This window comes from Patagioenas fasciata, chromosome Z (assembly GCF_037038585.1).
Source record: "Patagioenas fasciata isolate bPatFas1 chromosome Z, bPatFas1.hap1, whole genome shotgun sequence".
Lineage (NCBI taxonomy): Eukaryota > Metazoa > Chordata > Aves > Columbiformes > Columbidae > Patagioenas > Patagioenas fasciata.
Window position 1 is genome coordinate 56,349,079 of NC_092560.1, and position 24,088 is coordinate 56,373,166.

Sequence of the window (24,088 nt, forward strand, 5' to 3'; positions counted from 1 at the left end):
AGGAAAGCCTTTTAAGTCCAGCAGTTGTACAGTAGCCAGCTACCTCCAGAGTCAGTTTATTGAGACTAACAAGTAGGAGCAGAAATGAGATGCTAATCATTCAGTGGGTGTCAGCAAGCATCATTTCAGATTCCTGCCACATGATTTCTTGCACACTGGTTTAGTTTCTCTAAGTTATGAAGCATTTGGAGAAAGAATGCATAGTTTCAGTGTGTTTTATGGATGTATCCGAAGAGGTTGCATACAGTGTAGCTGTGCTAATGACAACAGTGCAAAATGTTATTAAACCCTGCTGTGTTGCAGCCTGTGAGAATAACAATGTGATCTGCACAGTTACATTTTTTTACTACCTAAAAATTGTGCTTCTTACATGCTGATGTGTGTTACATGTTTGAGCTGTAACAGAAAAGAGGAGCACAACAGTCAGCAAAATCATTAATATTATAGTGAACGTCTACTGATACCAAGGGGAATTGGGCTGAAAATTTTGTGTTCCTTAGAGTTAATGGAGAAGAAACACCAGTAGTATCAGCTACTCCTCCTAAGAAATTTCACCTTGAAAACTGTGGTTTGCTTTGTTTGCTTTCTTTTTTTTCTTGGTAAATTAATGAAAAGGCTGTATTCAAGGTGGCATTTCACCAAACAATATTTCATTGACATGGTTTGATTGTTTTCCATACCTTAGCCTGGACACACTTACTGATTGAGGAAGCACAAACAACAATACGTAGTTGAGGTTCGTTTTACAAGTTAAGTCGTGTACGTCCTGGCAGCCCCAAACGTGACAGGGAGCTGTAGGGGCGGTCGGGGAGGCTGGGGGCCTCGTAACTGCCCTTTCCCGCTCCTTCCGGCGCCTCCTGCTTCAGGCTCTGTGCGCACCACCCAGCGGGTGTTTTTTCAAAGCTCTTTTCCGCGTAGGCTGCCCCGAAGGAGCCGTTCCCGCTCCGCCTGCCCGGGGGCAGTCGAGTTTCTCCTCCAGTGCCCCGCCCGCCAGCCCGCGGCTTTGTTTCCCGCCCCGGCCCTTCGTCTCACGGCCAGCCCTCCGGCTGACGAGCGTGAGCACGCGTGGAAGCCTGTCAGCGGCAGCAGCCCCGGGGCCTGTAGCAAGGCAGAGGGGCCGCACAGCCCCCGCCGCCCTTGGCCGGGCCGGGCCGGCCACGGGCGATGGCGGCGATACGGCCCCTCCCCTTCGCGCGACCTGCCGCGGGGGGGAGGGAAGGGGCGGGCCATCGCGGTTTAGCTGCCAATCAAGAGCGGTGCAGGCCCGTCACGTGCCACCGCTGCCACCCAATAGGCGAAGGAGGCACCTCTCGGGCTTGGATTCAAACGGTCGGCGGGCGCGGTGCGTGCGGCTGCTGGTTTCCGTGGAGACGGGAAGGCCCGGCCGCGTCCATGGAGCCGCGGCTCGTCGGCCCCGGGCCCTACCGCGCCACCCGGCTGGTGAGTGCTCCATGGGGCTGGGGTGCCCCGTCTCTGCTTTTGTCGCTTGTGTAGCCTTACGTCGTCCGGCTGCGGCCTTTGTGCCCGACGGCGACTTGGAGGGTCTCCAGGGTACGGACCGGCTGCCTCGGGGCAGTCTGGCCGCCTAGGCCTCCCCCACTGTCTGGGTCACTGCGACTTGAGGGCCAAGGACCGGCAGCCCAGGCGGGCCCTGGGCCTGTTCCGCGCAGCCGGTCTCCCGTCGGGACCCGGTGGGGCGGTCCCCAGCCGCCGCCCGAGTGTTGGTGCTCCCCACGTTGAGTCTGTGCGTGGCGGTTGGACCCTTGAGTCCCCCGTGACTGGAGCGACGGCAGGACCCGGTACCGTGGAGCTTGAGTCCAGCGTTTTGTCAAGTTAAAAGCCAGGGCGAAGTTAAAGCTATGTCCGCAGAGCCGTAGTCGGTATGGGACTCTAGATCTTTCAGCTTCCTAAATCTGGTGTTTGGTCTCGGATCTCAAGTGTTTAAATGGTAACTTTAGGTTTCAGTGATTAAAAAAAAAAGGTCTGTCTGCATTCAGATCTGGATGCATTTTGATCTCGCTTTGTACAACTACAATGCTTCTAGGAGGAGAGCTTCCATAACGGTTTGTTTTGTTCTTCTTCCTCAGTGGAACGAGATAATAGAACTTTTTCGTGCTGAGATGCCTTTACGGAAGCATCGTTGTCGCTTCAAAAGCTATGAGCGGTGCTTCAAAGCATCAGAGGCAGTGGACTGTTTACATGAATTGCTTGGCTCTAATCAAAACTTTGGCCCAGAAGTAACTCGCAATCAAACGGTTAAGCTGCTTAAAAAATTCCTGAAAAATCATGTTATTGAAGATATTAAAGGACGATGGGGCAAAGAAGACTTTCAAGATGATGGCCATTTATATAGGTAAACCTCTATACAGTGACTGAAAAATTTTATTTTTTTGTAAACAGGGAGTGATAGCTTCTATGTTGTTCTTACAAATGTTTTGTAGAATGCCTTTAAAAAGGTGTTAATATGTCTTCCTTCATTTCCTTTTAAAGACTGCATATTCTTTAGTGATAGACAATTGTTACGATTTAATATTTGTCTCGGTCTTTGTGTGTGTGTTGGGATTCTTTGTTTTTCATGTTCATATTTAAATGTTTTTTGAAGGGCACTTTTACTTTATTATGTTCTATGAATAATAGTAAAAGCTTTTGCAGCTTTTACAAGGTAGTGAATTCTGTTTACTGTTGATAGACATCAGGTTTGAAAGTGTTGGCAGAGTGGATATCAAGAAGATATTGATGGAAGTGAGCATCCATCTCCAGTTATCTTCCCTCTGCCCCAACCCCCTGACTATTTTGGATGCTGTTTCTAATCCTTCTTAGAGAAGAAGAAGACCTTCTGAGATTGAAAGTCATTAATGATATTTTCTACACTCTTTGGTTTGGAGATTGAAATTCTCTTAGAAGAGACAAAATGTTATTCACTCTTCCTCAAGGAGGCTTGCTTACTTATCCCTGTTTAGCCTCTCAACTGGTGGCTTGTTAACAGAGGAAAATAATGCAAAGTGATGGAGAAAATAGGTCAACAGTGCTGTGTATCTACTTACTGTATCTATGGTTATATACTTTATTTGGTGTTTTGTTTTCCTAATGATTTCTTAATATTGTCTTGGGAAAATGTGTTCAATAGTGAATTTGCCCTTGATGTGGATAAAGTCAATTTTTCATTTTGCTCTATGATCTTAACTAGTTTGGTTGTAGAGTGTGCCTTAGTGTTTTTGCTGTCTAGTCTGTACACCCATACTGTAAGTGCCATTGTTCATTTATTGGCTTGGAATAATTTAAAAGAGGTATGTATGATGTAATCCTTTTACATTGTTGTAAACATACTTGAGTTAAGATAGGTTCTTATGAAAGAACCGTGGTTTATGTTAAACTTATTCCACTGAAGTTCAATTGGTTTACAATCAGATCAGGTTTGTGTTTAATTTCAATAACATATTAACTGATTCAACTTTCCATAAAAGTGGTAGCTGATTTTTAGCCTACCTTCTGAAGGAAACAACACTGAATGCTACAGCTTCCCAGCCAAATTAGTTAAACATATATTTTTATATATAATTACATAATATGTTTTGTATATATACAATTCAAACCAGTTTCAATCAGCTTTAATGAAAGAAATTTTAAATAATTTGGGGGGGGATAAAAAAAATCAATGTTCTCTCCAAATTTTGCTCCATAAAGGGAAATTCCATATAACAATCAAGGAAAATGTTAAATTTTAGAATTTGGGACTCAAATTCGAAGGACCCAGTGTATCAAAGGACTTGTATCTGAAGATCTTTTGAGAAGCTCACCCAAGACGGTCTGTTGCTAAGTATCTCAAAGCAATATATACTGTCTTTGAGCTGAACATGACTGGGGACTGGGAAAGGGTGCTGAAGAAGTATCACGCATGTTTGTCCTGTTCTTAAATTCTTCTCTGGCCATCTGCTTATGACTGCTATAGAACAGCAGATATTGTGGTAGTTTACCTAATCATCCAGTAGTTCGTGTTAGAAAACAGGCATGGAAGACAAGAAGAACTACAGAGGATCTTGCGTCTTGACTTTGGCCTGGAAAATGTTAAATGTGAAGGAATAGCATGGCGTGGGCTTTTAACTTGTTTAAACTGAGCTGGAAAAGCAGTTAGTTGTTGGTACAACACACAATGATAGGTGTGTTACTGGTTTAATATGTTCCTAGCACAGTCCTGCTTTGTCTGTTCTTGGGACAGCACTACCTGAACAGTTGTTCATTTTGTGTTTTTTTTTTTTTTTTTTCACTGGTGTCATAGGTATTAAGTACTTTGTCTCCTTTCTGGACATTGCCTCTTTGTCAAAATTTTGGTAACCACTGGTATTATGCTATATTTAATTGCTTTGGGCTTGTTGTGTTTGTTTTGAATTGGCATGATGACACATTAAAATTATTTTATCCTTTTCTCCTTTGTATTTTCAGCTCTGACTTTTCCTGAGCTGCAGACTCTGGAAGTTGGTTGGGTGAAATATTTCTGTGATTTTCATTTTCTACATGCTCTGTCTAATGCTCTGCCACTGAACAGGAGAGGTCTTTTGTTATAGCTGTCCTAGTGACATTCTTCTTCTTCCACCTTCTATTCAAAAGATAACTAAGTTACTAATTGAACAGTTTTTTTACTAAAACTGCATATAACTTTCACACATCTTGAATTGGAGCCAGCTTTTTCTCACTGGGCTTGGCACATAAATAAACTGCCTGTACTACTCATGGTTTTGTGTTTGGCCTTAAGTATTAAATCAAGCTTTTCACCTGTTCATGGAGCTAAACATAGTTTTCCAGCCTGCCTTTATGCACTTATTTGATGTCCTGGCAGCTCCCTCTGGTGGACTTCCCTAATACGTTCCTCAATGAGTTGAAACAGGTGGCAAATACAAGTCACTTTTAATTCTACTGACAGTGCTTACTCTGGAAACCTTAGTGTGCATCATACCTTTCTGTAAATTCCTGTGTTTATTTACTGTAACCATACAGTGTGTTGCACAGTTGTGTCATTCTTTAACTTTGCATGCAAGTGTAGTTGCCTGCTCTTATTCATTCCACAGAGTATGCAAAAGAGGTGCTGCCAAATGTTGTTTTGCCTGTGAGTACTGGGGAAGTATTAAATGTGAAGGTGAGAACTAGTGTGGTTTCTGAAAACAGCAAAAACTATTTGTCTTTATGGCCTGACCTACTAGCTCAGTGTAATCTACAATAATAAACGAGAAGTTATGTTTTTGGAAGCTGTCAGGCTTCACATTTTTTGGAATCTGAGGAATTGCATTGAAAGCAAAAGCATTAATGTGCTTGCATTGCTAATAAACTTCCAATAATTTAGCTGTGGTACTTGTTATACCATTGACACCAGTGTGAGTTGATCTGTTTCGCTGTCCATTGACTGGCATACAGACAGATATCTCTATTTCCTCCTTGTATAAACTCCTAAAACTAGTGTTTTGCTGGCTGTAAACCATGCTAATATTGACATGTCAGCCTTGAAACATTCCTGAGCTGCTAGCTTTAGGTAACATTTTGTTAGTAATAAAATTAGAGGCTTTTTCTTGTTCATCCAAAAACTTGTTTCTGTCTAAATCTTACTGTGGTTCTAAAAAAGGAATGTACCTCCTTTTTCTGCTTGTGAGAACTCATTCATTTACTGGTTGGTTGAGAATCAGGGCAGCAAATGACATAAAGCTGAGAATTGTGAAGAACTGGAGGGGAAACAGTGAACTGTTGAGAACACTGTAAAGCAAAGGGAAAAAAGGCTGCAGATGTTATAATATTAAAATCTAATAAATAACAAATAGCTGAAAAATAGCTGAGAAGACTCAACAGCTGAAAATCTACAATGTCATCTGGGTTACTTTTAAAATGCAGAGTAAATTTTTCAGGATTGGTGCAAGGTGCTTATTGCTTCTCCCCAGGGTTTGTCCAAAGGAAGTGGTATCTCCTTGTATCACAGAGATTCTGTTGAAGAGTGTTGTGGAATATACCAAATGGGCTCAGGGTGCATGGTCAAAACCATAACGTGCAGTGTAACACTACTGAACTAGCAAAACTGTGCTCCAAAACTAATTTAAAAAATAATTAATTGTCGGAACTGCCTTGAGTGGATGGGGTTACATTTTACAGAAAACTTGAGGACTGCTTGAGCACGAGAATCTTTCTGGTATTATATAAATGCATGCTGTCCAGCAGTGTACAAGCTCTTGTTGCAAGGTGAAAGACATTACAGTCTTTTACGTTCTGATTAAAACACTGAGGGAGGCTGAAGCAATTTCTTGAAGCATAAGGAATCTCAGCATCTAAAACCAAGGAGTGAAAGTAGATAAGATCTGATCTGGGTCTGTCTGATGATATGTTGCCTTTAAACTGATTTGTTTTTCTGATGTGCTGCCATTAATTCCTTTGTACAGGCTCTGACCTAGGTTTGGCAGTAATTTAATTTGGGTCAAGCTGGAGATGTCACTAAGCTGAATGTGATCTAGGATAGTTTGTTTTTCTTGTTTTCTTAGAATCATTCTGCAAGGGCTAGCTTAGGGTTTATTTCTGCTAATTTCTTCAAGGTGCTTCTTGAAATGCCCTGAAAAATGAATGAATTTCCTGCACAACCAACTGGAAAAAGACTCCAGAAAAGAGCTACAGGGTAGGATCTTCACATAGAAAGCTTGTAAACACAGGACAACATTGTAATGTGGACAAAATTTTGTGTGGACGCCTGCAATGCACACTAATTAAATCCAAGAGTTAGTCCTTTGACTTAGTTATGTAGCTTTGCTTTAGGACATGGATACTAGCAGTGTATTTGTTATGGGCAAAATCTATCTACAGCTTTTTCAGCAGAATCAATGTCTTCTAGTGAAGACCTGAATCAGTTGTCTGTGCATAGGCATCTGGTGCTCTTGGAGGTGTTCACCCAAAACTCAGCTGTGTCATGAGAGGTACAATGGACCTGAACTGCTCTGAAGCAACAGATGAATGCCAAGCAAGACGCCTTAGGATGTTTTATGCATCACTTAACACTGATTCTCAGGCAACTAAGTTGCACTGTGAATGTCCAAGGTATTTGTCGTATTTTTGCATGTGAAGGTTTACTACAGTTTTGCATTGGTAAATATGGAGTTGGGTGGAGTTCAGAGGCTTTAAAAATCTTCTCTAATTGTAGATTTCCTCCTTCTTCACCGCTGAAGCCATATCCAAAGAAACCTTCATGTGGAAGGGAAGTAATTAAATTTCCGGACTGGAATGAACCTAAGGCTGGCACTTCCCAAGAACACATCCCAGTGAAATCAGTCACAATGGTAAGGCATTCAGTTTTCTTTTCCCTGGACGTAAGTGTATTTGGAAAGCAAGACTGGACTAACAATCACTTTGTGGCACAAAATAGTTACAAAATTAAATGCAAAATACTTTAATTTAAAAGTATGTGAAGAAAAGTTTTTTCTTAATGATTTGCTGGGGCTTTTGGCTCTAAGTATTCTTTCTGCTATAGATCACTATATCCTGAGCATTCTTAAGTTCAGTATGGCTGTATTTGTCAATATGCTTGTATTCCAGTTTGCTCAAATACTAGTAAAGCATTTATTATACTAGAAGACAAATTAGTTACTTTACTGTCATTTACACTGTAACTTTTACTCGGACACTTCATTTAGCAGAATACATATAGTACTACTCCCTTCCTAGCTGCGTTGAGTTTGTTGGTGATTTCCTTTCTTTTTTCCAGAAGGAATATATTGTAGCTAAGGAGAAGTGATCCTGGTTTCATTGTTATCCTTTGTGAACTTGAAGAATTATCCTGCCCCATAGTTAACTGGATTGATCCAGCCCTTGTAAAATTGTTGAAAAAACTGTTGCTTTTATTATAAACCAAAGTTGTGTCAGCTCTTGGCACCTAGACATCTTAAAGCCTAGGCTTCTGGAGTTCTGTGTGTTCTACATCCTTCATTCAGTGTATCTTGTATGTGAGTGTTCTCCTATTTTGTGGACTCTTGGGACTCTTCTGGTAATTTTGGCCTTTTTATTAATGCTCTTCAGTCTGGGACATTAGCCCTGGATTTCTTTGTGATCAAGTCTTTTTGGAAAAGTAGCTGCTACCATTTTGCTGGACATCTTGAAATCCCGAATGAATGCTTATTGTCTATTTGTAATTCAACTACTCATGTGCAGATTGAGTTCACCTTTCAGCTACAACAAGCTTCTGAAAAGAAAAAAGCGTAGTCCATAGAACTTCAATAGCAAGTAGAAGATTAAGAAGGAATAAAGAAAAGATAGTGCCAAAGACAAGTAAAGAGAATAGAGTATTTTAGTTACCGAGCAAGTATCTGCTGCAGTTTTAACATGTCTCAACCTCCAACTGTCTGCTTTAAATATCCATCCAAGTATACTGGCCTGATAAGAATTAGCAAAAGACTGCCTTTATATATCTGACTCAGATGTGACTGCATACAGTCTGGCATAGCTCAAAATCTCTTTGATTGCCAGTTTGGGTTAATACAGTGGACTATAAGTTGAAGTAACTGAGGCAAATGCATAAGCTTCTTTCTGCTGGTGCTTTTATAGAAAGGTATAGGTCCCACTAAAAGGGTGAAGTAGACATACAGTGGAAAGTGCTGACACCTTAAATAGCTCCATCATTGATCAGAGTCCTTATTGGCTGTGTGTGGGTTGATGGACATGCGTCTGGGTAGCAAAATACTGATGTATACTGACCAGATAGTAATTTCAGAGGGTGCTATTTGTTTCAAACTAGCTGTAGTCTAGTGTTATGGAATGACAAGATGATTAGTGCTTGGAATAACTAAAGGCATTCCTGGTATGTATTTTGTGGTTTGATTGTGATCGCAAGGTATACCGTTAATGTGCTTTAGGACTACTCTGTGACGTATATCAAAGAACTGGGAATGATTAGGTGTTTTGCCTTGAAAATATATTGCTGACACAAACTGTATTCTATGTCCAACTGTCACTACGTTGATGACAATGTTCAAGCATCAAGCTTGGAGATGAAGGCTGAGTAAAAGATAGTAGTCTCTTGCATTCTCTGTTTTACTTTTTTCTGTTATGATGGTAGACTAGGTATGATGGGTGTCTTCAGCTGTAGCTCTTTGCTTTTACTTTCTTCATGTATAGAAACAGCTAATGAGCAAAGTTTAGTTATGGTCAATATATGCTCAATAAGGATGAATATAAGTCTTTGATATCTCATCTAATAATTCTTCAGTAATTTTTCCACAAAAGTTGTTTAATCTTAGAGTGGTAGTTGAAGACAAGTGAGCTGAATTGATTTTAATCATGGTGAGGATCTCAACACAGGACTAGAGGCCATTGACTCCTGAATTTAAATGGCTATTCTGATGACACATAATTTTTCAACTTCGGACAAGTCACGTAACTGAGAAAAGATGCTGCACAGCTGTGAAACCTAAACACTCACTTGATTCCTGGACACTTTACTAGAATTTAGGAATATTTTAAATACTTGTGATAGGGACCATGTTTTACTATAAAGCTATTATACTGTTTAACACTTGAAAAGTCACCAGTTAATGAGTGTTTTTTCTGATTTCAGAACTCTGAGATGTGGTACAAGCGACACAGTATAGCTATAGGGGAAACACCAGCATGCAAACTTGTGTTCCGCAGAGAGCTAACACAAACAAATATAGAAGAGATATGGAAATCCATGACTTTGTCACGGTGAGTATGATTGTGAGCCATTTGCTGTTAGAGCAAAACTGTGTAGTATGTAATAGTCTTCTCTGGTATTGCTTGTAATTTAACCCACTCACCTTTCATCACTGCCATCAAAGCCATAGTGGCTTAGCTAACTACAGCACTTGCTATTTGGCTAACAAATTCAGCAAATAAGGTTTGCAAAGAACCTTTATTGTGCTTAATACCTTTTGACTTTTCTTTTAGCTGTTGTGTTACGTAAGTCCCTTTTTTTTTTTTTTGTGGGCTTTCCCTTGTTATTCACTTTTTTCCTGAGTCTCTCTCTTTCTTGTTGCTATGAAATAGAAGCACTTCTGAAGAAGCATGATACCATGAAACCTTTGGATGACAAGTACAATACTTCATCTGAGATAAGAAATGGAATAGCTAATTCAGTGCAGAAGGCTTTGATATTCAGATATTCTTTACTACTTCCAAAAGGAATATACTACACAAAGTTAAAGGCACTGCTTTAAACTATTTAGGCAGAAGGAAAAGAAATATATACATTAGCCATTTTTATTGCACAATTGGTGCCTTACTAATGATCACTTCTATCTAAAACTGACACGTTATCTCTATGTAAAAAACTTGATGCTGAGGTGAGCAGCTCCAGTGCTGGCATGATCCTTAGCTAAGGATGTAGGCAGAGATGAAGTTGTAATAAAAAGTCAAAGGGCAATCAAGAGACAGTTCAGGTACTTGGGTTGACTAGTTAAGGGATCAGGAGGACAAGTAGTGTTCTCCTCTGTCCTTGCAAGGAAAGATGAGGAAAGAAATAGGAAGATCTAGCCAATTAATGCCTGGCTCTGAGCCTGGTATCACTGGCAGAGTTCATGGGGTTTGGTCGTGGGTTGGTCTACATGACACCAGGCCTGCTGGCAGCAGATGGAGTACGTCTGTCTCAAAGGGAGAAAATAATCTTTTTGCACGAGTTAGCAGGGCTCATAGAAAGAAATTTAAACTAGATTTGAAAAGGGAAAGGGATAAAACCAGCATGACTAGAGATAAACTCTGAGGGTGGCACATCAATGTTTGAGGGACAGTGTGCTAGCAAGGTCCTTCAGGCTGCTGCACAATGTTCTGACTGCACTGGAGCACTTTGTAATGCTTTTATACTAATGTGCACTGCATGAGGAATAAACAAGAGGAAACAGAAGCTTTGGCCCAGTCCCAGAGCTATGACATCATTGGCATAAGCAAAACATGGTGGGGTGAGTACTGCGATGGGGTGCTTTTATGAATGGTTATAGACTCTTCAGGAGGGCTAGGCTGGACAGTCAAGACAGGGGGATGATGCTGTATGTAGCTGAGGGACTGTATTGTGTGGTGCTTACATTTGGCAATGACATGGTTGAGAGCCTCTGGGTAAGGATGAAGGTGAAAGCAAATAAAATGGATGTTGTTGTGGCAGTCTATTATTGACCACCTAGCCAGAGTGACGACACCAACGAATTATTCTACAAGGGATCAATGCCTGTCTCTAGATCAACCACTCTTGTCCTTATGTGTAATTTTTAACTTCCTAGACATCAACTGGGAATATCATACAGTGGATACAGGTACAGAACATTTCTGAAGCATGTTGAAGATAATTTTTTGGTGCAGGTACCAAGGGAACTGACTAGAAAAAGTACTCTCAGAGATTTGTTGTTTGTATAATAAATAGAGAGGGACTTTTGGGAAAAGTGGTGATTGGTGCCTTTCTTGGTTACAGTAACTGCAGAGTAGTTGAGTTTCAAATAATTGGCAATAGAAGAAAAATTACCAGCAAAACATCTGACCCTGGAAATGGTAAGAGCAGATTCTGGTCTGCAAAACGAGCTAGTTAGTAAAGGCCCCCCGGGAATCTGCTTTTGAAGGTTTTGGAGTCCATGAATGCTGGTCACTTTTTAAGAGCCATCTCTCGAGAGTGCAAAAGCAGGCAATTCCAAAGCATGGGAAGTCAAGCAACCAGTGCAGAGGGCTAGTAAGCTGAGTAGGAATCTTCTAGAACTTTGGTGGAAAAGGATAGTGTATGGACTTTGGAAGCAAGGACGGGCAACGTGGGAGGACCTCAGAGATTCTCTTCACCACTGTAGGGAGAAAATTAGTGTGACCAAAGCCCAATTAGAGTTCAAGCTGGCCACCACTGTAAAGGAAACAAAAAGACCTTTTAAAATTGTTAATAGCAAAAGGAGAATCAAAAATAACATTGGTCAACTGTGTGAAGAAGTCAGTCACCTCAAAACCAGGGACACAGACAAAATGGAGGTTTAACGCCTTCTTCACCTCTGTCTTCCACATTGATAGTGGGCACTGGGACCCGTAGAAACCTGTCCTGGAAGACCATGACTGGAGGATGATAAGCTGCCAGCTGACCCTGAACTTGTTCAAGACTTGCTGCTCCAGCTGCATGCACATAAATCTATGGGCCCAATGGGATAAGGAGAAAGTCCTGCTTAATCAGTTTAATTTTCTTTTATTACAAGGACACCCATCTAGTTGACCAAGGAAAACCAGTATATATGGTGCTTTTGGATTTTAGCAAAGCTTTTGATACTGTTTCTCACAGCATCCTTCTGAACAGAATGCCCAGAAGAGAGCTAGAGAAGTCCATTAATATGCTGAGTGAGCAATTGGCTGACAGATTGGGTTGAAAGGGTTATAGTAAATGGGTTTACACCAGGCTGGTGGCCAGTCACCAGTGGAGTTCCCTAAGGCTCAATTTTAGGGCCAGTGCTCTTTAACGTTTTTATAAATTATCTGGATGCAGGAATTGAATGTACATTAAGTATGCTGGTGATACTAAATTAGGAGGTACGTATGGATTCCTTTGTGTGTAAGGAGGCCTTACGGAGAGATCTGGATAGACTAGAGAGATGGGTAATCACCAAACATATGAAATTAAACGAAAGTGTTGGATTCTGCACCTGGGGTGGAGTAATCCAGGTTATATGTACAAACTGGGGGAAGAAAGGCTGGAGAGCAACCCCATGGAAAGAGGTCTGGGGATTTGGGTTGATGGCAAGTTGAACATGAGCCAACAGTGTGCCCTGATAACCAAAAGGGCCACCTGTGTCCTGGGGTGCATCAAGCACAGCATTGCCAACCTGAATGATACAGGCATATTGACCTTGAGTGCTGCATGCAGTTTTGGGCACCTCAAGATGGACATCAAACTATTGGAGTGTGTTCAGAGGAAGGCTAGGATAGGGAAATGTCTGGAGGGCAAGACTTAGGAGGAGCGGCTGAAGTCACTTGATTTGCTCACTTTGGAGAAGAGAAGGCTGAGGGGTGACCTCATCATAGCCTACAGCTTCCTCATGTTGGGGTGGTAGAGTAGGGGGTGGTAATCTCTCTTATGACCAGGAACAGGACACAAGGAGATGGGATGAAGCTGTGTCAGAGGAAGTTCAGATTGTGCAGTAGGAAAATGTTCTTCACTGAGAGGGTGGTCAGTCACTAGAACAGCCTCCCAGGGAAGTGGTCATGGCACCAAGCCTGTCAGAGTTCAAGAGTTGTCTGGATAATGCTCTTGGTCATATGGTTTAGTTCTGGGTAGTCCTGTGAGGAGCAGGAAGTTGGACTTGATCCTTAGGAGTCCCTTCTAGCTTAAGATATTTTATGATTCTGTGAAATTGAGACACCTCTTTTTCAGAATCTTAGCTATCCTAAGACTACATGTTTGCCTTTTTCAGATTAGATGGTGTATGAACTATGTGTTTATGTATTTTTGCAGGTTACAAAAGGTCTTGGGTTTGGATTCTCTGGATGAAGTGTTAGACACAAAACTAGTGAATTCAAAGCATATAGTCCAAAATGCATACAATGTAAATAAGCAAGGGATTGTCACTTTAGAAGACAAATCGAGTGAGTATTTTAGAAATTTTCGTTTTACTACTTTATATTGTAGACTACTAGTATTAAAAAACATTTGTTCTAATTTATACCAACATGCAGCATCTTCATACTTGTATGACCACGTCTATACTAAAGCCTTTATAAAGCAGGCCATTGGTGTCCTCTGACATCCCAATACTAAGAATCAGTGTTTATTCCATATTTAATCTCTTAGACATGTTTCTACTTTAGCAGGGTTGAAAGAAGAAGGTGAAAGGGCAGCAACTTTTCATATAAAGAGATAGAGATATTATTTACTTAAACCTGGTTTTGTCAGCCCAGCACTTAACTGCCTGAACAGGAGTGTTTACATAAGGGAAATATCTATTAAAAATTGGGAAATATTCAAATTGTACACTGGCAGATACTTAAAATCTCTCAATTTTGCATTTTCAGACAATGTGTTTGACAAGTACAAAGTTTAAAACTGTTGCATATCAGGAAGAAAGTAAAGCATCTTTGCTGCTATAATATATGACTTACAAAACTATTGCCACAATGTTTTTTACAAAGTTCGTAGAGAAGTGAAATATGAAATTGGAACCTTGTTTCATTTATGAGTGAAACCTACTCCAGAGCATATACATGTTTATTTTAAAGACTATTGGAGCACCTCAAGATATTAACTTCCTCCTTGCAGAAATGACAGAACTGATGTATGAGTGCTTTTGAGCACCTTCAGCACAAAGTAAACACTTAGCTGTAATGCACTAGCGAAGGTGTAGCTTGAATTAGTTCAGCTGAGTTTTGCAGGGCAGGTTAAGTATTTGTGATGTAATCCATTTTGCTGCTTGAGTTTTAAGAGCAGTAAGCATATTTGGTTGATATTGAGTACTCAAGGTACTAAAGTGTGGGTGTAACTTAAGCTTGATCCCACATAAAGGTATAGTCTGCCTTTGCATTCAGTTGATATGCTATACAGGAGGAACTTCTTGAATTTCCAGCTTTGCATTTATGTTACATTTAACATTTTTCTCAGTTTTTTCTACTTTAAATTTTTATGTTTCTTCCCCATGCAGAAGAACTACCTCACTGGATATTATCAGCGATGAAATGTCTAGCAAATTGTAAGTAAATTCAGGAAGGGGGGAAAAACAGGCAACCACCCTCATAAAAATCGATTGAACTGACAGTGCCTTTATTCCTTCATCAAATCCCGTGTATATTCACAGTCAAAATTTTTTCTCATCACTGCTTTAAACAAAGTTCAAAATGATGAGCCCAGTGTATGTTCTCCTGTTAGTGCAGTTTTTTTGAATGAAATATATATATGTTTAACTATTCTATTAACATTTTTTGTCATCTACGTGTTTTCACTAGACCTGCTGGAAATAAATCAATTCAATAGATCAATACAACTCATTTAGATTTTGAAGAATGAATCGAAGTTTGGTTTTTTCTGCTTGAAGTTGCATTTGTCTTGGCTGGAGTAGAAAATAGGTGCCAATCTGGTTAGTGACTGCAAATTAATTTCAATTTTTTTTTTTTTTTTTTTTTTTTTTTTTTTTTTGTAGGGCCCAGCTGCTCAGATTTGAAGCACCCTACATACTCAGGATTTGAAAGAGATGTCTTCAAAACCATAGTGGACTATTTTGGCCAGATGAAAGAACCTCTTCTCACATTTCATTTTTTTGATGTTTTTGTTAGTGTGTTAGGTAAGTAATTTGGGATGTAATGAAAAAATTATTATTTTGAATGAATTTACCATACCCAAATAGTATCACCACTAATTTCTTTAGGATCAGTCCTGTCCATTTTACATAGACAACAGTTCAATATTTAAATTTATTTTGTATCACAAGACAGTTTTATTCTTGTGTCTTTTTGATCACATTAGTCCAAAGATCTTCCATTGCTTGTCTTTAATTTTTAAAGGCCTCTGCTCTTTGCTTAGCACTGCCACGCGTAACAGATGGATTTTAACAGACTTTTTTTTTTTTACGAATGCATAAATGTCTTAAAAACTAATGTAAGCTTTTAGAAATTGATTGACTGATGTCTAGATTAAAAAGGATTAGAGCTGTAAGGACTGTTTGACAATATGACATCTAAAGGAAAATGAAATCCTTCATTGCTTAAATTCAGAACAGACATTAACTAATCTAATGCTTTAAAGAAACAAGTTTAATTGTAAACTGTATTCTTTTTAAGGATTCACACTATATCACATTTACCTATCCTGTAGCTACAGATGGCCCATTGAAAGACAGTAAATGTGAAAATATTTTATTGCATTTGATGGTTACATTTCAGAAAAGAACAACTGAGTTGAAAAGTAAGCATGCTTTGTAGCCTGTCACTTTTTTTTCTGAGATTCCTTAAGTGGGAGCAACATTGCTTTTAATAAACTATTGAGGTGAAAAAGGAATCCAGAATAACATTTTTACCTCTGGAATTTAGTATTTTTATACTTTGTTAGTTGACAGTCTTGCTTCAAACTGAATATTGTTCCTTTTTTAACTTCTTTTTCTTGGACAACAGATATTCTTCTGTTCTGATTCTAGTGCTATTTAGGCAAACGTGTGTGAGAGACATGTCAGTGTTGTCATAGCTGTCTGTGTAAACAAACACAAGCATGTGGCAAGAAGAACCAGAGGCCACAAATGCATTTGCAAAGAGTAGGTTTTATTTTAGTTACCTCTCTACCAGGGGATTTCCGAAGTAGCACCTAAGCTCCCAGGCAGAGGTAACACAAGCAGGGACACAGGCACTGGAGCAGTTCAGCCCTGGTAAGAAGGTCACTGGGCAGCCTGCGCTTGCCTGTATTTCAAGGCTTCAAGCAGGTGCAGCCTCTTGCTCTTTCTCCCAACAAAGCAAGAATCTTAGGCACAATGATAAGGTGCCCAGAGTTCCTCACAGGCCTATGTTATCTAATACAGAGGTTCTACTCATCAAGCATACAAGGTCAGTAAAACAGTTAGTGTGATATATGTGCTTTTTCTACAGATAGCTGCAACTCACTTGAGCATATTTACATTTAACCAACCTCCTCATTCTCCCGCTACATTCCCATACACTGTCGTTGATGCATAAGCACCTGTTTTATTTAGATTCTCTGATTGTTTCCCCAGACTTAACTTTTTTATGTGGTTGCTACATCTGTGCATACATCTTGGTTGTATTTAGAGCTGAGGGTTATAAAAAAATCAAAGGATGAACTGAAATTTTATGGTAGTTTTTCATGTCTACTAATATCTAGAGTTGTTGGTTACAGCTATTAATATCTCCCAATGCATCAGAAGGAAGTAACTACTTAAACACAATGCCCTATGTGAAGTGAGTCCAGTTCTAGGGATATCTTCCTGGACTTTTGGGAGAGTGGAATTCTAAGGCAGTCTTGAATAGATAGGAAAGGAATTTATGAAGACAGATTTAAGACATGTTAAATGTTATGGGAGTATGTAATTGAGAAATGTTGCCCAATCTCTTGATCTTGTATAAACCAGGTCTGCTGCAAAAGCACAGCAAGGCCATAGAAGCTCTTCAGATATCTTGTCTCCTACTGCCACCCGAAAATCGGAAGAGACTACAACTGTTGGTGAGGATGATGGCAAGAATTAGCTTTAACAAGGATTTGCCACCTCTTTCTGAATCAGTGAGGACCAGAACCTTGGTATGTATGGTGTAAGGCAAGAGGTGTAGACAAGGCTTTTGAAGTAGCGCAGCTAAAAGATTCTTAGTGGAGAATGAAAACACATTTTGCTTGTTTGAAGAACAGTTCGTCTATTCTAGCTATGCAGAAAGCTATTCTGAATTTGAATAAATTTGGATTTCTTGGCAAGTTGTAAGCAAATGAAGAATTTGCTTAGAATTTTTATGTTTCCTTATGTTTTGAAGTTAATCACCACTGATTTCACTATTGAGTAGAGAAAACAAAACAAAATAAAGTAGATGAGGTCTCTGGTGTTCTTTATCACTGCAGACAGTGTGACAGCAGTTGAAATATGCAGTTAAGTGTTGTGATTTACTTCTTTACCTCTACTTAAAAAAATCCTACCAATTTTTTTCAGTACTAATATTTTTTTCATCACTAAGCTACAGAAATCTCAATTTTAATCAGATTTTGACAAACCTCTATTTTTTGCTAATGCTCTTTCTGTAGGGATACTTGTTGCATTATCACTGATGTTCAAAACAGCATGTTATTATGCAGCTACTCAGCAGTTCCCACTGGCTAAAACCATGTATTTCTTTTGGATAAGTTTTAACTCTTGCAAGAAAGGCAACAGAAAATTTTGCTGTACAGGCATTCCATAAAAATGCTGTAGTAGCATTCAATAATCTAAATTTGTTCCACAGCAATTAAGTTTTAAATTAACTCTGAATAGTATTTTATTAAAATAATTAAATTCTTGATGACTAAGGTTATAATTCAATTAACAGTAAATGCTCTTTGATTAAAATAATTATGTTCTAATCTAAGTGTTATTTTTAGAAGTGAATCCTTTACGGTCCAAATACTTTATGTTAAGTTAAATTCAGTAGTGTAGTCTGTGGTACATGTCAGTAAACCTTGATTACCAGCTGTACTTCCAATGTTAAAAGTGACTGGTGAACAGACTGAATTTTTGAGAATGGGGCTATATGAAGCGAGCTGGATTTGAAATTCAGTTTGATTTCAAAATATTGGTATTAAGTTTTCCCTCTGGTGGTTAACTTCTATTAAATTCCTGTTTATTTTTTAAATTTCTGAAATAGTTGTACTGTTTTCAACTGGAAAAATCATGTGAAATCTTGATAACAAAGTGGAGTTGAGCCATTCTAAATCTAAAGTAAGGATTAGATTACGTATGTAAGGCAAGAACCGTATTCAGTGCACTTGAATAACGTCACTGTACACTTTTTTAATTAATATTGATGTGTTGGAAGTAAGGTAAGTATTATGCTGTTAAAATAACTTTCTAAAATGTCACTTTTTAAATACAGTCTGATTCCCCACCTCCAGACAGAAAATATACAATAGTGATGTCTTTTTTTTTTTTTTTTTTTCGTCTCAGATGGTTCAGGCATTTTCCCGTTGTATTCTCTGCTCAAAGGATGAAATGGACTTGGATGAACTGCTTGCTGCTAAACTAGTATCTTTTCTCATGGACAATTATCAAGAGATCTTAAGTGTTCCTTCCACCTTAAAATCTTCTATAGAAGAACATGTTGTACATCTCCAGAGAGTCCAAGTAGGTATTTAGTGAAAAAAGCCTCCTATGCCTCTGTGCTTCTAGAACAAGTTTATCCTTTCTGCTCCAAAGTTTGACATTTCTTAAAGGCTTTGTCTCTGCTAGCTTATGAAGAGCTAATTAATTTTAACTGCTGATATTCAACTACATCTATGTATTTAAATGAAACTAAACAGACCTTGAATGGTTTAGAGCCAAGAACTCTATAATGTGTTTTTCTCTTGATCAGCACTATCTTCTCCATAGAACGGAGAACTATGTGCTAGTGAGGAAAACTGTGAATGGTAAAGAAGCACTTCCATTAATGTTCTGATTTTCTTTCTGAGTGATCCTTACTTGCTCAGCTTTTAAATAACTTTTGGTTTCCTTAGACCATATTTTGTTTTGTTCAAATCTGTTTTTTACTTCTTGTTCCTTTAATTTGCGCTGAGAATATAACTTTTAGCTTCTTCAAAGAGTTAAACAGGCTTTCTTTGTGTCATATTTTTTGACTTACTGGAACTCACTCAGTACAGGAGATCAGAGGCAGAATTTTGGATATTTACTCCATATCTTCTCTACTCAATGACTTTAGGTGATCGATTTGATTAAGCCAGTTTTTACAAATTTATTCCAGAAAACATTTTTTTACTCTCTTCAGATAAAATATGCTGGAGCTGATAGTGATGGGACTTTTCCTCCTCCATCATTTTGTCACCAAATCAGTACAGATGAATTTGAATACCAAAGGGCAACTGGATCTCAAGAACCACTGGCAACTTTATTGGAAGAAATTGCAATGAACAAAGAAATATCTGTGAAAGACAAGAAGAAGCAGCTCAAGCAAGTAAATAAAAGTTCCTCCACATTCTTAAATATTAACTGAAAAAACTTTACAAAGTCTTAAACATGTAGTCTTCTAGTCAAATACTGAGATTTAAAATAGTAGGTACTCTTGGGGATTTCTAACTTTTTAAACATTTAATATAGGGGTACTGTGATGAATTGAGACCCGTATAACTTAATTTTATATATAAAAGTAGAGAAAGTCCGTTAGAGAAATAATAATTTTCCTATTTCATGGGAGGAGGTTGCACTTTAATTGTTTTTTTATATTACAAGTTTGAATTAATTCTTTATTTAAATGGATGTATTTTTCTAGTTTCAGAAGTCTTACCCTGAAGTGTATAGAGTACGATTTCCTACCCCTGAAACTGAAGCAGTACTATTTCCGGAAAAAACTAAACAGAAACCACCTATACTGATGTGGGCCTTAAAAAAGCCTTTTCAACCATTTCACAGAACCAGAAGCTTTCGGATGTAAGTTGTTTGAAAGATATCAATGAACTGAATCAAAGTATATTATCAATGGATTTTATGCAAAAGGAGCCTGAGCAGCGCATAGTTACTCAAAAAACTACTGGAGATGCTGCTGAGATGAGAGAAAAGGTCAAAAGAAGAGGAAAGTATTGATGTGGTAGAAGTGTGAACCTCTAGCAGTATTTTTTTGTAAATAATTCTTTTTTGTGTCTGTTATTTAAAAATAAAACCAGAAACAATTAAAAAAAATCAGAAAAAAACAAAACAAAAAACAAACAGCAAACTCAAGGGGATTAATCTACCTGGGGGATAAAGTACACTTACGGTAGTGTGAGTTGATCATAATTTCAAGGTCTAAATGTATTTGTGTGTGATGTACTGTTGGTAAATAATCAATAGCATTTTTTTTTTTCCCTGAAAATGAGTGTCTACTGTATAAACTGGGCTGTGTTTGTTCACACGTAGCTTGATGAATTAATTTGCTGTACATGCTTGAATAAGTACGAAACACTGGATTTACTGTTGTACACCTTAGTGTTCTTGATATGCAAGATTTATTTTGGAAAACTGTACAAACTTATTCTTAATTTTCTTATTCATATGATGCATTAAAGCTGAGTCAAGTGTTGAAATTCTGTGAACTTCTTATAGTGCAGACCCATTCTTTTAAGGAACTTGATATTCAAAATATTTTCGTGTATGTTCTTACTACATATTGTGGTACAAAACTGGATGCTTGACAATAGAATGTATTTTATCAGGAAAAAAATGAAGCCTTGCATTTCCTCTGGAAATGAAATTCAAATAATAAAGCAACATTGAAGCATGCATATCTTTAATACTTTGTTTTGCATTATGAAATCCACTGTACCTATAACTTGACTGTGCATAAACATACTTGATTTTAACAGATCTTTTGAGCTATTAGAGCACTAGCGTTCTCTGACATTTACTCAGAGTAGTGATTTCATGTTAACCACTAGAGATTTAAAAAGCAGCATTTCATACCTTTTTGAATGTCAGAGTAGTCTATGCAGAAGACAGCTGATATATCAACAAATGTCTATCTGACATTTTAGTAAGCAACACAGTGACTATCCTGTAATGTAACATTGACAGTATTTTCCCCTTTGCTAACCTCCTAACTAATCAATAGTTTTAAGGTGTATGTTACAAGGTTGTTGGTTTAATAGGTTAGGATATTTCTTGGGCAATGTTATTTTGAACAGTACATGTTTCCATGATCTGTTTTCACACATTGGTTATACTTGGACTTTATGTCAATACTCTTTATTTCTTAAGCAAAATAATAAGGGAATATTTAAGTTAATATTAAAAGTAGATGAGCCCACTTCTTACCTTTTGTACTAGGTCTTCAAGGACGACTCAACCTTTTAGATGTATCTTAGTATTCTGTGCATGCTTATGAGCAGTCAAACTTTGACTATGACTAGACTACTCATATATAATAATTTGGTTACAACACTAATCTAGAAGTAAGGCTAATTGGAAAACAAGTCTTGCCTGAAAGTGGAAACCCACTGTAAGTGATCACAGAATCAACTGGGTTGGAAAAGACCTCAGAGATCATCAAGTCCAACCCTTGGTCCAACTCCAGTCCATTTACTAGATGATGGCACTAAGTGCCATGTCCAATCTCAGTTTAGAAACCTCCAGGGATGGTGACCACTCTCTGTAAAGAATTTCTTTCTAATATCCAGCCTAAATTTCCCCTGGCAGAGTTTAAGCCCATGCCCCCTTGTCCTATTGCTAACTGCCTGGGAGAAGAAACCAATCCCCACCTGGCTATAACTTCCCTTAAGGTAGTTACAGAGAGTGATGAGGTCATGTCTAAGCCTCCTCTTCTCCAGACTAAACAATCCCAGCTCCCTCAGCCTCTCCCCATAGGTCTTGTGTTCAAGTCCGTTCACTAGTCTTGCTGCTCTTCTCTGGACCCACTCCAGCAGTTCAGTAACTTTCCTGAACTGAGGGGCCCAAAACTGAACACGATACTCCAGGTGTGGCCTCACCAATGCAGAGTACAGGGGAAGGATCACTTCCCTTGTCCTGCTGACCACGCTATTTTTGATACAGGCCAGGATACCATTGGCTTTCTTGGCCACCTGGGCACACTGTTGGCTCATGTTGAGCTTCCTGTCAATTAGTACCCCCAGGTCCCTTTCTGCCTGACTGCTCTCCAGCCACTCTGTGCCCAGCCTGTAGCACTGCAGAGGGTTGTTGTGGCCAAAGTGTGGGACCTGGCACTTGACCTTGTTGAACTTCACCCCATTGGAATCAGCCCATTTTTCCAGTATATCCAGATCCCTCTGCAGAGCCCTCCTGCCTTCCAGCAGACTGATACTCCCTCCTAACTTGGTGTCATCAGCAAATTTACTGATGATGGTCTCAATCCCCTCATCTAAATCATCAATAAAGATGTTAAACAGGACTGGACCCGACACTGACCCCTGTGGGACATCACTAGTGACTGGCCGCCAGCTAGATGCAGCTGCTCTGAGCCCGGCCCTCCAGCCAGTTCTTAACACATCAGAGAGCACAGTTGTCCAAACCATGGGCTACCAGCTTTTGCAGGAGTATATTATAGGAGACAGTGTCAAAGGCTTTGCTGAAGTCTAGATAGACCACATCTACAGCTTTCCCCTCATCCTCCAGGTGGGTCACTTGATCATAAAAGGAGATCAGGTTGGTCAGACAGGACCTGCCCCTCCTAAACCCATATTGGCTGCGTCTGATCCCTTGTCCATCCTGGAGGTGCTGTGTGATTGCATTCAGGATGATCTGCTCCATAACCCTGCCAGGCACCGAGGTCAGGCTGACAGGCCTGTAGTTGGCAGGATCAGCTTTGCAGCCCTTTTTGTGGATTGGGGTAACATTTGCCGATTTCCAATCGTATTGGACCTCCCCAGTGAGCCAGGACTGTTGGAAGATGATGGAGAGTGGCTTGGCGAGCTCTTCTGGTAGCTCCCTCATCACCCTAGGATGGATCCCGTCTGGTCCCATAGACTTGTGAGGATCCAGATGGCTCAGTAAGTCACCAACTATTTCCTGGTCTCTGACATCAATTCCTAACTTGCAGAGGGGAATAGAAACCAATCTATTTCCAATGGCAAAGAATCTCACTGCCTGCCAATAAGCATTCTACTGTCATGTTGATGATTTTCCTGCATTGTAACTTTTTAAAACTTTGTAGACTTCCTGAGCTTTAAACTGTAAATAGGTGACTAAGTGTCAGTTTCTGTATCCCCAAGCTATAGCCAATAGAAACCTCAGTTTTTATATTAACTTTCTCAGGAAATTAACCTTTACTTCTGTGTTAAAACCTGGCTAAAACTGGATAACCTGAGTTCTTTTGGGTTTGTTTCCACTGAGCCCCAAAGACCATAAATCATACTTTTGTTTAGCCTAGTGGCTGTTTTCTGAAGAGACTGACTCAATGGAGTACTAGTTGACATTCTTTTAAAGCACATTAGGTGGAAAACTCAATAAAGGTATAAGATGTCGTTTCTTCTGCTTTTTCTACTTAGACCAATGTTTGTCATCTAAGAGAATCATCAGAAATACCCACGTTGCTAAATTTGGACAATGCTCTTTAACTCCTTAGTATTGAAACTTCTAGTGTAATGCCATTAGCTGTCATAGAACTGCTAGGGGTTTTGGACAAAATCTTTGAGTATGAACTTCTACCCATGTTGCTGAGTATTTTGTTTGGCTTTGTGGCAGGTTTTTGTTGTTTATTTTTTCCTTTGCTAAGTTTTTTTTTTTTGCCCCCAGCAAAGAAATCTCTTTTCCCTCACCTCTTGCCCTGCCTTGAGCATAACCTGTCTATTGATACTTACTCACACATCTGTGATGGCTTTGCTTCAGCATTTCCTGAAAGAGGGAAGAAAAGTATTTAACTTCCTTTCATGGGAAGGGATCTGTCTCTTTGCTTAATATTACTCTTTGTTGCTGATAGTTGCATTGCCTGCTTTCCATAAACAAACACAGCTTCCTCCAGCTCC

The 24,088-nt window shown here is 39.2% G+C and overlaps 1 protein-coding gene across 3 annotated transcripts; it reads left to right on the forward strand.

Moving 5' to 3' along the window:
* Positions 1–1,284: 1,284 nt before the first annotated feature.
* On the forward strand, positions 1,285–20,905 carry DEPDC1B (DEP domain containing 1B). 3 transcript variants are annotated; one of them, XM_065861710.2, is made up of 11 exons: positions 1,285–1,440; positions 2,088–2,353; positions 7,163–7,298; positions 9,569–9,696; positions 13,433–13,563; positions 14,613–14,660; positions 15,108–15,248; positions 17,040–17,206; positions 18,591–18,767; positions 19,408–19,593; positions 19,909–20,905. In XM_065861710.2, exons 1-11 carry the CDS (start codon positions 1,393–1,395, stop codon positions 20,068–20,070), a joined length of 1,590 nt encoding a protein of 529 aa, XP_065717782.1. In that variant the 5' UTR covers positions 1,285–1,392; the 3' UTR covers positions 20,071–20,905. The 3 variants fall into 3 exon arrangements, with proteins under 3 accessions (XP_065717782.1, XP_071658192.1, XP_071658193.1); XM_071802091.1 differs by lacking the exon at positions 1,285–1,440 and adding an exon at positions 4,441–7,059 and having other exon boundaries at positions 2,229–2,353; XM_071802092.1 differs by lacking the exon at positions 1,285–1,440 and adding an exon at positions 4,441–6,643 and having other exon boundaries at positions 2,229–2,353.
* The last annotated feature ends 3,183 nt before the right edge of the window (positions 20,906–24,088 follow it).